Source organism: Bactrocera neohumeralis, chromosome 5, assembly GCF_024586455.1.
Source record: "Bactrocera neohumeralis isolate Rockhampton chromosome 5, APGP_CSIRO_Bneo_wtdbg2-racon-allhic-juicebox.fasta_v2, whole genome shotgun sequence".
In the NCBI taxonomy this organism is placed as follows: Eukaryota; Metazoa; Arthropoda; class Insecta; order Diptera; family Tephritidae; genus Bactrocera; species Bactrocera neohumeralis.
The window spans coordinates 3,845,524-3,857,601 of record NC_065922.1 but is presented as its reverse complement, the minus strand read 5'-3'; the positions used below and the strand labels follow the sequence as shown (position 1 = coordinate 3,857,601).

Sequence of the window (12,078 nt, the reverse complement as noted above, 5' to 3'; positions counted from 1 at the left end):
AAAGAAAGATGTTTCAACATAAAGTTATCAAAAAACTGGGGACATTTAAAAAAATTAGGGATGTGTATACCGCACCAAAACTTTTTGACGTGTTTTTCTTAGCAATGGTTAGTGTTTATGAAAAAAATATATTTGAACGTGTTTCCTTACCAACTTTTTTGTTGTTGTGTTCCTTTACATATCAGCACAATTTTGCATAAGCTTTTATGATAAGATTATTATTGTATTTTTAGTTGAGTTGATAGGATTGCCATACAAATGCATGATAAACAGAAAGTTTGCTGGTATTCTACAAATACCGTCGCCCATTATGATATTTTGTTTTTGGTATTAGAACTGTTCTTAGTGTAAAATCATAGGATTATAGGTAGTTGTGTGGCAATTGATTTGATCATTAGTAAACGGTATTTAGAGTAAATTATGCCAAAGTGTTTTGAAATGGTGATATATTGGCTCGCGTTAAGCACAGGAGATTTAACGGTACTCACTTTGTTTTTATCAGCAATGACGATGTAGAAACCAGAGATCTGCAAGGAGTTACTTGAATTTGGTGTTAACTTGTACAACATCAATGTATGTATGACTTGTTACTTGAAAAACGTCAAACATACAAGTCGCAACTTGCTTGTTCCATTTCATACCTAATCAACACAGTGATCATGTTTGCTTGTTCGAATCATACACATGTACAGTTTGAAACGATTCAAATCGTTGCTGTACAGTCGAGGCTTGTTCTGTAGAAATGACTTGTTGGATTCTTACCAACTCAATTCCAGTGTTTTTATTGCATATTCTGACGTGCCCAAAGTATGTCTAATACTATTGACAATATTTCTGAAAAACTTAGAAGTGGTATTCTAAGAAAATCATTAAAAAGAAAAGGACGTTGAAGTGTGGTCAGTTTTTTGCGAACTTCAATGGTAGTGGATGCACTGTTAATGAATTTGTATGCTGCCGTAAATGGGAAGCCATCTTTCGGCATAATGGAATGCAAGCATCTAACTTACGCCGTCATAAGTGCTTCATAAGGAAAACCCAAGAAATTCCCTGTGTACAAGTAGGGCAAGAACAAAAAAAGGATAAATCCAAAATATATACAAAAAAGAACACAATTCGCAAGTAATTTTGATGCCATGGAATGGTGGGAAAGCAATAAAATTGAGTTTCCAACTCTTTCTAGCTTCGCGTTTAAAATATTATCAATTCCAGCTAGCAGTGCAGCCAGTGTGCGCACTTTTTCACTTGCAGGTAATATAATAGTAGAGAAACACAATCGCCTAGCTCCTAAGATTGTGTATAATATCTTATTTTTAAATTCTGTTTTCAAAAATGAAAATAACTAAGCAAATAATATGGGAAGAAAATGTCCTTGTCCAAATAATACGCACATATGTATTTATATGGTAATATTCTGCATTTACATATATACGCATTTCTTATTTAACACTTATCAATATATTTATATAAACAATAATTTCCAAAATTAAATAAACAAAAAGGTTGAATGAGCATGAGAAACCAAAAACTTTACAAAAGTCTTATTTTATTATTATTATTTTCATCCATAAATTGTATCACATACCTTCTAACTATGTATGTATACAGATTAATATGAATTGAAAGTACGTACATCGAACAAGTCATACGTACTTTTCTGCTTAATGTTCAACTCATTGATGTGTACATTTCTTTCGAACAGAATCATTGATGCGTATATTTAACACAAGCTGTCCTATCGAACAATGACATGGCTTGGCTTGTTTGTCTTAGAGGAGTGCAACTCATACCTATGAATTGCTTTACAACGTGCTGGCTTGAAGCTTGAAAAAGTTACTTGTTGCAGATCTCTGGTAGAAACCTGTTGCTCTTGTTACTTTGTCTTCTGTTACTGTGAGCTCAATTGGTAAAATTTCCTTAATTAGCCGTTTAGCTTTTTTAACATAAATATACTTCGAAGGAACGACCAAAATACCGACAATCATTAGTATGAAGTCCGAATGTAAAACTTTGGAAAATCTTCCATCAGAAGACATTTAATGCCTTTATCTTGATTTCTTATCTGGAATTGTTTGCTTTATAATGATCGTATGTGTTTAGATATTAACTGTCTATTGGAAATTTCAGGGCGGCACTTGGCAACTGGCGAAACGAGAATGTTTTCTTGTGTATTTACTTATGTATATATACGATGTCCTTAATCGTAATATTCGATTTATTATTCAGCATATTTAGTATAATAAAAAGTCTCATACCCCAAGCGTCTTCTTATTGTTTAATATACCATCGGACATTATTTCCAAAGCAACCGCATTTTCTGTTCCAATACACTTTTGCTCGACTTATAGCTGGATTCTGTAACTAGTCTCTAGTCTCTATTTGAGACATTTTGAGGTAAAATCTCAATTTCTGACTAGTTACTATTCACTAAACAGTCTCTAGCGTTAGTCTCAAAATATTGACTCAAACTTGAGACCTGGAAATTAGCAGGTCACAAAACCAAAAAGAACTCTTGTCTGACATTTTGAATATACTGAATAGAGATCATCACAGATATTAATCGATTGTAACTCAAAATCGCAAATTTAGAAACTTGAGACAGTATCACGGTACAGAATCGCACGGTTAATGTCATCCTACGATGACAGTTATCGATAACGATAACTTTCTTAATCTGCTTTGACATTAAATTTGGTTTCCATTTATTGCAACAAATTTGAAAGTCTTAGAAATATTGAAAATGTATTTATTTGTTCTACACTTGCAAGCAATTTATTGGAAACCAACAAAGGTGCTTTCTCATTAGGGGTATTCTCTTGCTCTTGCAAAACCCTTGCACGGTGCACGAATTGCAGATATTTCCTCTTGGGGCACCGGCACAACAACAAACACACGCAGAATATTATTTGCAATGGTAAAATAAATGCACGTAAAAAAATAATTGCAACCCTGTGCTAGCTGTAATTTTACTTAAATACATATTTTGACGTTAAATTGTTGAGGAAGGTAAATTTTAATTAGATTTTATAATTTCTATTTAAATTATAAAGATTTGTTACAGTTTTTTTGTTAAGAATGAATGCCAATTCACAATAGTCATTTACAATAAACTGGCCGAATTAGCCGTTCATATATCACTAGATTCTGCAATTGGTGCTCTCGTGCCCTTGTATATTTCGGTATAGGATTTTTGCAATCTGCAATCTTGCAAGAGCAAGAGAATCCCCCTATTGCGACCGCTTCTCCTAGTCATACACGGAAATCTCTGCTGTCGATAGCAATTACTTTATTTTACCAGTTTCTCACGTTCTAAGCTCGATTTGTTAAAACAATTAGTGGGATAATGTCAAAAACATGTCGAATCGGGGAAGTGTAAAAACGTTAATGTTTACAGTTGAGAATTAAGTCACGGCTTGTGCACACATTGCCGATCGGCTACTGGCAGTATTTTTATGGAATTTATCTATAACACGACGGTAATCGAACATACTCTTAGACGTCTATTGGAAATTTTATGTTTGATAAAAGCCATACTATATAGATGTATGTGGGTTGGTATATTATTTGTGACCTCGCTTTGGCGCCCCATCAACCGTTTTATGGTTGCCAATTATTCAAAATTACTACCTAATTAGTTGTGCTTAAGATTTCTGATAACTATTCGCTTCTCACTATTTGTTCGTTCCAATTGAATGATTGTTTTTCAACACTTTCCTTGTCGTTGTAATTAGCCAATATTGAAAAATAACTTGTATACCTCTCTAGAATATCTGTTCAAAGTTTTACATGCAATTAATTTTTTCATTGGTCTGAAGTTTTTTTATGAAATGTTGTTATAAAAACAAACTGTTATTCGTTATAGTTGCAAACAATTATTCCTATTCTGTTTTGTTATTATCTGCTGTTGTTATTTTTACTTGGCTACTGAAATTAGTAGCCACATTATTCAGAATAAAAAACAAAACGGGGAAACAAATGAGCGCCACAATTCACTGATGACCGTGGCGGTATCCATTCATTCATACTTTTGTAAATAGTTCGAGCAAGTGTCCGAAACACCAACTCGCACAGCTCTCGCAGTTCCAATGCCTCTCTTACGCTCTGATGATACATTTGGATTCTCGTGACATTCAAATCCATCCATCGTGCGCATTGTTCGTTACAATTTTAAGTTTTTTCATTTTTAAATCGTCCGTCCCAACCATTATATCTTACTTAATTTTTTATGGAGCAATATTTTTCTAATTTTTCGCTATGTTAATTGTGGGGGTTCGCTCGGCAACATAGATCTGCTATGTACTTTCGTGTTATGTGTGTGTGTCTGTTCAGAGGAAATGGGGATCATGCTGTCTGCACTACCATCGTGCTGAGCAGCGTATTAGGCAATAATAATTAATATTATGCTTGACTCATTTGCTTTCTATTTCTGCTTTTGTATTTTTTTCCGACAGCTTGACTGTTTTTCTTTGTCTGCTAGAATTATTATTTAATCTTGAATAGTTGCTTTTAATGACTTGTTTTCCTTTCACTTTCATAGAACTCTTCTCCGTTTTCGATGTGAATGACCTTTGAATATAAAAGGAAGATTTGCAACTTGCTCAGTGATGAATGAGTCCAGTTTCAAATATTACTAATACAAATAACGGAACTATTTTAAATAATTAATCTGTAGTGCAGTCGCCTAGGGAACGTATATACTACTAACTAGTTGAACACTATTTTTGGTATATTAATTATTGGAAACACTCAACTGAAGTGTGAAGAAATTTCAATTGTCGACCCTAAATGTCAATGTTTCATTATTTGCGTTTATTTTCCAGCTTTCTCGCAAATTCAAATTTAACGCCCAACAGTCAGTGTGTGTGTGTGTTCTCCCACAGACACATCCCAACATTTGAGCGTGAATATTTCGCGGTTCATTTTGCTTTTTGCTTTCATTTTCAATTTCTTCTTTTTTTATTTCCGCAGTCGTCGCTCCAAGCGATCGTTTTATCGCTAGCTGGTTAACATTTTTGATGATTTTTATCACTCTCTTTGGCACTCGGTAGTTATGATGTCATCGCGCACTCAGCATTGAAAATATGTATATGATTTTGTATGATTATGCACTTAACACAATCAATTCAGTTAGTTGAATGGTTTTTTGTGTTTCTGTAAAGTGTACTTTTCGTGTTTATTCCACATTCATATTTTTAATTTTGAGGCATTCACTTGGACTCGTCTGTGCTCGTTTCGATGTTTTGGTTTATTTGCACTTGCAACGTGGCGACAGTGAATAGCACATAACTAGAAGAGGGGACAGGACTGATTCAACTCGCCGCAGTTTTTCTCCATATTTTGATATCGTTAACACAGTGTCCAGTCATAATGAGATCATCATAATAGCGATTGTTAGTTTCGGTAGCGAAGTTTTCGCTATTAACGAATATATTTTCTTTCAATTTAATAAAGTTCTTATTGCATTTACTCTATATATAAAAGTTGGGGCAGAGCTCTCGTAGCTTTTTGAACTTGACACACTTATGTACGTGCGACTGCCTTTTTTGTTTAATTATTTTCGTTTTTAAATCTTCCATCCACTAGCTAACATCTTCCCCAAGCTTCTTAACATTCATTATGCTTCGCAGACGGATTGTTATGTAAAACTTAATTTAATCGCGCAATTGATTGCCTTGAAAGCGAGTTTTATGCTGTCTGTTTTAAGTGCACACAAATGCATATGTATGTATGTCCATAGTTAAGTTGGTGTGTATATTTGTACATTAAAACTTTTAAAGCAATGCATTATGCAATGACATTTGAAGTACTTCGGTTACTTTAATGCCCTTTATGAGTAATTTTAAAGACAGCTTCTACCCCAATCGGCAGGGTAGCTCTTGCTTTTTGTTTGTCTGAAACTGCCTTCATCTCCAACGTACATATGTATATAAATATGTATGTAGCGCAATATCTTATGCCCATTTAATTATTTGGTGTTTATTTTACGAACTTTTTTCGCTTGCCACTTTATTAGCGATGGAGGCGAATGCGTCATATCCGTTTCTATTTCAGATAAGTCAAAGCGCATATGCACATACATACATACATGTATGTATATTTACATTATGCTAGGCAGACATTACTACGCTTTTTATAATTTTCGACTTTATTTCTTATTTGCTCCCACAAATTCAACGAAAATATTTATACCAATATGGTTTTCTTCATTTGTTTCTTTTCTATAATTAAAACTGAAGCGCGTCTTTTGATATTTCGGTTGAGTAGACTTTTGTTCGAATTAATTTGTTGTTGGAGTTTGGCACCACATACTTTGCGCAAGCAAACAAGCATTTTATAAAGTGTAGTATGTTACTCATACCATTTTTCCTTAAAGAAAACAACAGTTTCCTATTCTATAAAGCAAGCGATTCGATCTTTGTAGTCCTCAAACTCATTTTCTCGCCAATACGACCCGGACGATACTTTTTCCATGAGTATACAAATGTATTGAATTATACTGTCATTTAACATCCAACCAATAATTAATTTTCTACGAAAAACTTTAATTGTGCCTTACAAAAAAATATAATAGGCAATAATGTCGAAATCGCGCACAACAAACAGTCTTATTATAAGGCTCATTATTGTCACAGCTCGAAATAAAACTTGCGAAAACGTGCAATAATGGCAAGTCTATCTGAAATGCCCTCAAAAAATGTGTACAAATGAAATCAAGTTCAAGGTGAAATTTGTTGCTTTGAAAATGTATGTTTCGACTCGTGCGAGGCGCTTAATGCAAATTATGAATGCTTGCAAGTGTGTGAGTGCGTCTGTGCAAAGTTGTATATGCAAAGGCAAAACAGATGCACCATGATGCAAAGCGACAAAAAGTTTTTAGGTAAAATTGAAAGAGCCAAAATCGTTTCGCCATATTTTTCATATGCACACATACATATGTATGTGCACGAGTATGTATTCAAAATCGCTTGTTGCTACCTACATACTGATCATATGTACATATATGTGTATGTATATACATTTGTTTATTTAAATTTGAACGGCATGTGGGAGTTATTTACCTTCGAGCACTGCATCCATTTACCTGTTGGCCAAGCTTAAAACTGTATGTATTATATAAATTCAGACTAACATGCAGACATGTGTACATAAGTATACACATATTTTTAATGAGATGTCTACTTTTTAATGGTTTGTTTGAAAGCCTTGCACCTTTTGCATATAATTTTCATGAAATTATTGCATTTTACAAGCAATTCACACCTATACTAACCACTTATATATGTATGTATATACATATGTACATACATACGAAACGTAGGTTTGTACGCCATCATGGTGGTTCGTCGTTGCTGAAAAACGCTTACAATAAAACAACTTAAACTTTTCTGCAGCTACGTTGGCAATTTCAATGATGCTATTTACCGATTTCACTGACGCAAATGCGCAAGAGTAAATAATAGACAAAACACCAATAACAACAGTAATGCTGAAATGCTGAAATGGTCAACAACCATGTGGGGGGAAATTCGGTTTTACAACTTTGTGGTTTGACGATTATGTCAATGCAACGTCACCGCCGTACATGTACTTCCGACAACGCACATAATCGGTTTTTATTTATGCCATCATCATCATTCAAGCATGTAAAAGTGGCCAAGTAATAGCAAAATATATAAACTGGCTCGTACCCATTCAAGCGAGTTTAAATATTCAAGCAGCAAACACGTGCATTTCCATTTCCTCGACGTTGGTTACGTTAGCCCCTGCCCATATGATTATGAATAGTGGCTCCAACATTATTGCCATTATCGTGTCGAGCATTACATTGCGGTCAACATCTTTAATTGCCAGCAATTTCTTAATAATACATAGTTGCGTATAAATGCACTGTCCGTCCTGCTTACTTGGTTTAGGTGAAATCCACCAAACCAAACTGGCAAGGCTGGTCCAGCAGCTGTAATGGCGGCGCTGTTGCACTGTAAATAGCGCTAAACATAAATAAAAGCGAAACTTGTTTTGTTTATTACTATTTGAGATTTCACTTGTCGCAGCCACGTTCGTTTACCTTATGCAGATGCTGCGATTTTCCACACTCGAGTTGTTTAGCAGAGGTCAAATGGATATTTACGATTTTTGAAGAGCTTTCTCAAAATCAAAATTCTGAAAAGATTAGAATTGTTAATTTTAGACAAAAAAAAAACTTTTTGTATTGATTTTATCATTATTCTATGTACGAGGTGTCCTTCATAAACTCGTTGATTTTCAAATTTCTCTAACTACCTAATTGGAAGAACTAAAGTGGGCTAAAGTTATTTCATTGTATTCGCCACAGCCATTTTTTCACAGCATTAATTATGAGAGATAAAAGTGCATAACAAAAACAAAATTATAATCAGCGAAGATTCATCAAATTTGGTGCTTTGTACCAAGAAATCCCAAGAAGGTCGAGAATAGGTCACTCAAACATTTTACGACACCAAACCTGTACAAAGTATTATAAACGCAGAATTTATGTTCAGAAAAGCTATAAATCGCCCAATTAAAGTGTCTAATGTAAACATTAAACTAAAAAAATTTTAAAAATTATAAAATTTTGTAATTGAATATCAAATTATATCGGCATACTTTGCTAATATTTCTTTCATTTAAGCTCCACATTTGAATAACTATAAAAAGACGAGCTTTAAACAAGTCCCAAATTGTTCAATGATGTTTATTCTATTACACATTTTACGTTGTGAGCTTTTTAGCTTTATTAAAAAAATATTTATCAATGAATCACGCTTCCAGATGAAATCACATTTTATTTGTATTTCACTTAGATATATGTACATATACATATATTCATTGGAAAAAGTCGTTTGAATAAAGTAAATAATAAGTAAGCGTTTCATTGCCACAACAAGTCAAACTCGGCGGGATCTTATGAACTCAGTGACTCATTGGAGAAAATGTGGAGAGTAATAATGCATAAAAATACGAGTGTGTCAAAATCAAACACATTTCAATTATAATTTTTATAAGATAAACATACATATGTATATAGAAGATTTTTCCTCATAACGTTCACTCGAAAGACAGGTTTCTCATAACAATACCGGTTATTACAATATCTATTTATTTGCTATTTTTAAAAAAATGTATGAATGTTTACTTATCTAATTCCCTATTACTTTTATTTAATTGCAGATTGTTTCCGCACTGACTGTTGCCGCCTTTACAAAGCTGAATTGATTTGTGCTGACCAGAGCGGAGGAGCCACATACCAAAATGTCGCGCAAATCGGTATGTATAAAATTTAGTTGCTTGAGTAAAAAGCCATTAGGACGCAAAATAATATATCCACTAATTAAACGAAGAAATCACACAGTTTTCTTCGGGCTCAGGCCTAGTGTCGCGTCATTGTGGTACGATATTGTTTTGTGGGGGCTTATAATTATCAATATGACAATTTCATGCGCAAATTTAGGGCCAAGGTAAAATTTATTGTACAAAAACTGTGGCGTAACTAACGTTCGAGAATCGCCAGCAAATATGTACATACATCTACACTGCACTATCATGTACATACATATGATGGTATATTTGTGCATTTGTAGTCCTAATAAATTACGATTTCAAGTGCCCGCAGTGATTACAAATGTCAGATATTTTTAAAGCCAATGTCAAAGGAAATTTTCGGTGTTATAAATAAAGCCGCTTAGAATTATGAAGAAAATTTCATATCAGTAGCTAGTGAGGCAAATAAGCCGAAATAGAAAATACCGCAATACAACATTATTGAAACTAAATTATATTTAATCAATATGAATCATTCAAATGGTAAACTTAGAATTTTTAAAGAGAAGCTTGTTTTAAAAATATTTCGCCACAACGGTTTACTCAAGTATATTTTTAAACACGAAAAAGAATCTATTTTGTGCATTTGCGTAACAAATTTAAAAACCAAAACAAAACAAAATTAAAAATAATATTTCTGATTTAACTTTCTCACACGAATTACAAATGCACAGTGCAATGAGCGATTTATGCAGCAACGACTGACAGTCGCTTACCAAATTATTAAGAGTGAAGTGCAGCCCCGCACTCTGCACCTCAGCGCCAGTTATACAACACTGGCATCACTCATGCGGTGGGTGGACGTGGGTGATTTGACGTGAGACATGAGTGTGCGGCTTAAATTATAAATAAGTCGATTTTTAATGACACATTGCTTCTGTTGGGGAATTTTCGGTTTAAACAAAGCTTTTATGTACCGTAACAAACTGGGTTTGAAAATATGGTGACTGTGTTATTGAATATAAATAATGCAAACATGGATCGAAGTTGACCATTGTCAGAATATTAATATAAACCCCCGAAATTGTCAATTATCGAAAAAGTTATATTATCTGTGATTGCGAGATATTAGAGAGAAATATCAGAGCAACAAAGTCAACTAATTGATCAAATGCCTTTTTCTACATTTGTAAAAATTATCTGAAAAGTAACGGCATATTTGCAGCAATTCCGCTATTACAAACTGTCATTTCATAGGCCTACTTAGCGAACGTATTTAATGATTTTGGAATTGTATGTGATCAAATAATTGACTGAAGCGGACGGAAAGCTGCAGCAAACTTCAGCTTTTCCTATTTCGCATAAAGTGGCATTCAGTGGGTGGAACATTAGAGAGATATAACAGTTTATTGTCGTTTCCGTTTTCTGTTTGTTTTGATTCTCGGCATGAGTCAGCCTCAACCAGTGGCCTACATATTATTCAGCATTTATATCGTTTGGTTTTTTGTATTTTTTCCGCAAATTGTTTTTAACAAAAATTAATGGGCTTGGTCTCCCGCCAACAAGCGTTACTCGGGGGGTACCTCATTGATCGGCATCGATACAGGTGTATGAGCAGCAATTTATGTGCGTAACCAACAACACAAGACATTTTCTGATGCGCAAAATCATTCGATAAAATAAATAAATTGCCACTGACTTAGCAAATGTTGCGTAGATTACTTCGTGATGTGGACTCCGAATGACCTAGTGAGCTAAAAAGATAGTATGAGTATACATTGGCACCTATGTATCTACCTGTCTGTGCGCTCGTACATCATTTTGCTCTACGGTAAATAAATATAACGCTTACACGTTGTTTATTTGCTTAACGGCACTTTGCCATCAATAAGTGGCTACCGAGTCTCGTTGCTCCATTTGCGTATTTCTGCGTTACTTAATTCCTTCAGGCATTCTATACAACAACAAAACAAACGATTGTATTTCATTTCCATTGACATAGGTAAATTGGATGTTCCATGCACTCAGGAGGGATGGAATTTATAAGGTTGCTCCCCATTACTACCGTTACGATCCCAGCTTTGTGCCGACTTTATTTACTTAACTCCCATTTTACGCGGATATGTGGAGTTCTCTTTGTTTCTAGTCAGTGCTAGATATGTTAGCTTTTTCAGTTACACGCAAGCTGGCGGACTCTTATGCTGACGCGCAGGGCGTAGCACTGCTTTCACGCTTAAAACTATTTCCGTTTCGGCGCTAGGCTTGCGTGCCGCTACTTACCCTCTAGATTTCTGTTGTTGTTGTCACTTGTAGAGGCAAGAAGGTGTGGTGTGTTCAACGTGCCAATATGCCATTCGCCTTGCACATCGACATGCGAGGGACAGATACTAGTGCCTAGTGATGGCCTAAATGTCCCACCCTCCAAGAGTCGATGGCTTAGAGGCCAACTAGAAACCACTGGGGGTTGTTGGCGTTCTGAATTGATTTATAATGATGGAATTTGTGGGAAAGCATTTCAGTCTTGACAGAACGGCCTAAACGAACGGTTTCTTCGTGATCGGAAAAATTAAATTAAAAAAAAACTTCTGGAACAGAGCGCAACTGTCGTTTAGAACAACGTTCTAGGGAGTGCAATTAATAAAATTAAAAAAAGTGTGAAACGCGGTAGCAATTTATAAATTAAACAAATTAAAGCTTGGCCCAATGGTCGTGTCCGATAGCCGTGTTCGGCTGCCGCGCTACGTTGGCAGCTGGAAACAAAAAACGGTTAGTGAGAATTGTACACTCATTTAATATAAATAT

The 12,078-nt window shown here is 34.7% G+C and overlaps 1 protein-coding gene across 13 annotated transcripts in view; it reads left to right on the top strand.

Moving 5' to 3' along the window:
* The window catches only part of LOC126760647 (moesin/ezrin/radixin homolog 1), a 37,892-nt gene that overhangs the window by 17,212 nt on the left and 8,602 nt on the right, over positions 1 to 12,078 (top strand). For 7 of the 13 annotated variants that reach the window (XM_050476447.1, XM_050476449.1, XM_050476446.1 and 4 more), the window contains one exon: positions 9,187 to 9,282. In XM_050476447.1, coding sequence (XP_050332404.1) covers positions 9,268 to 9,282 — 15 coding nt within the window. In that variant the 5' untranslated portion in view covers positions 9,187 to 9,267. Of the gene's footprint in view, positions 1 to 9,186; positions 9,283 to 11,792; positions 12,043 to 12,078 lie in introns of those variants that run through there. The other 6 variants (XM_050476453.1, XM_050476454.1, XM_050476452.1 and 3 more) reach the window with 3 other exon arrangements.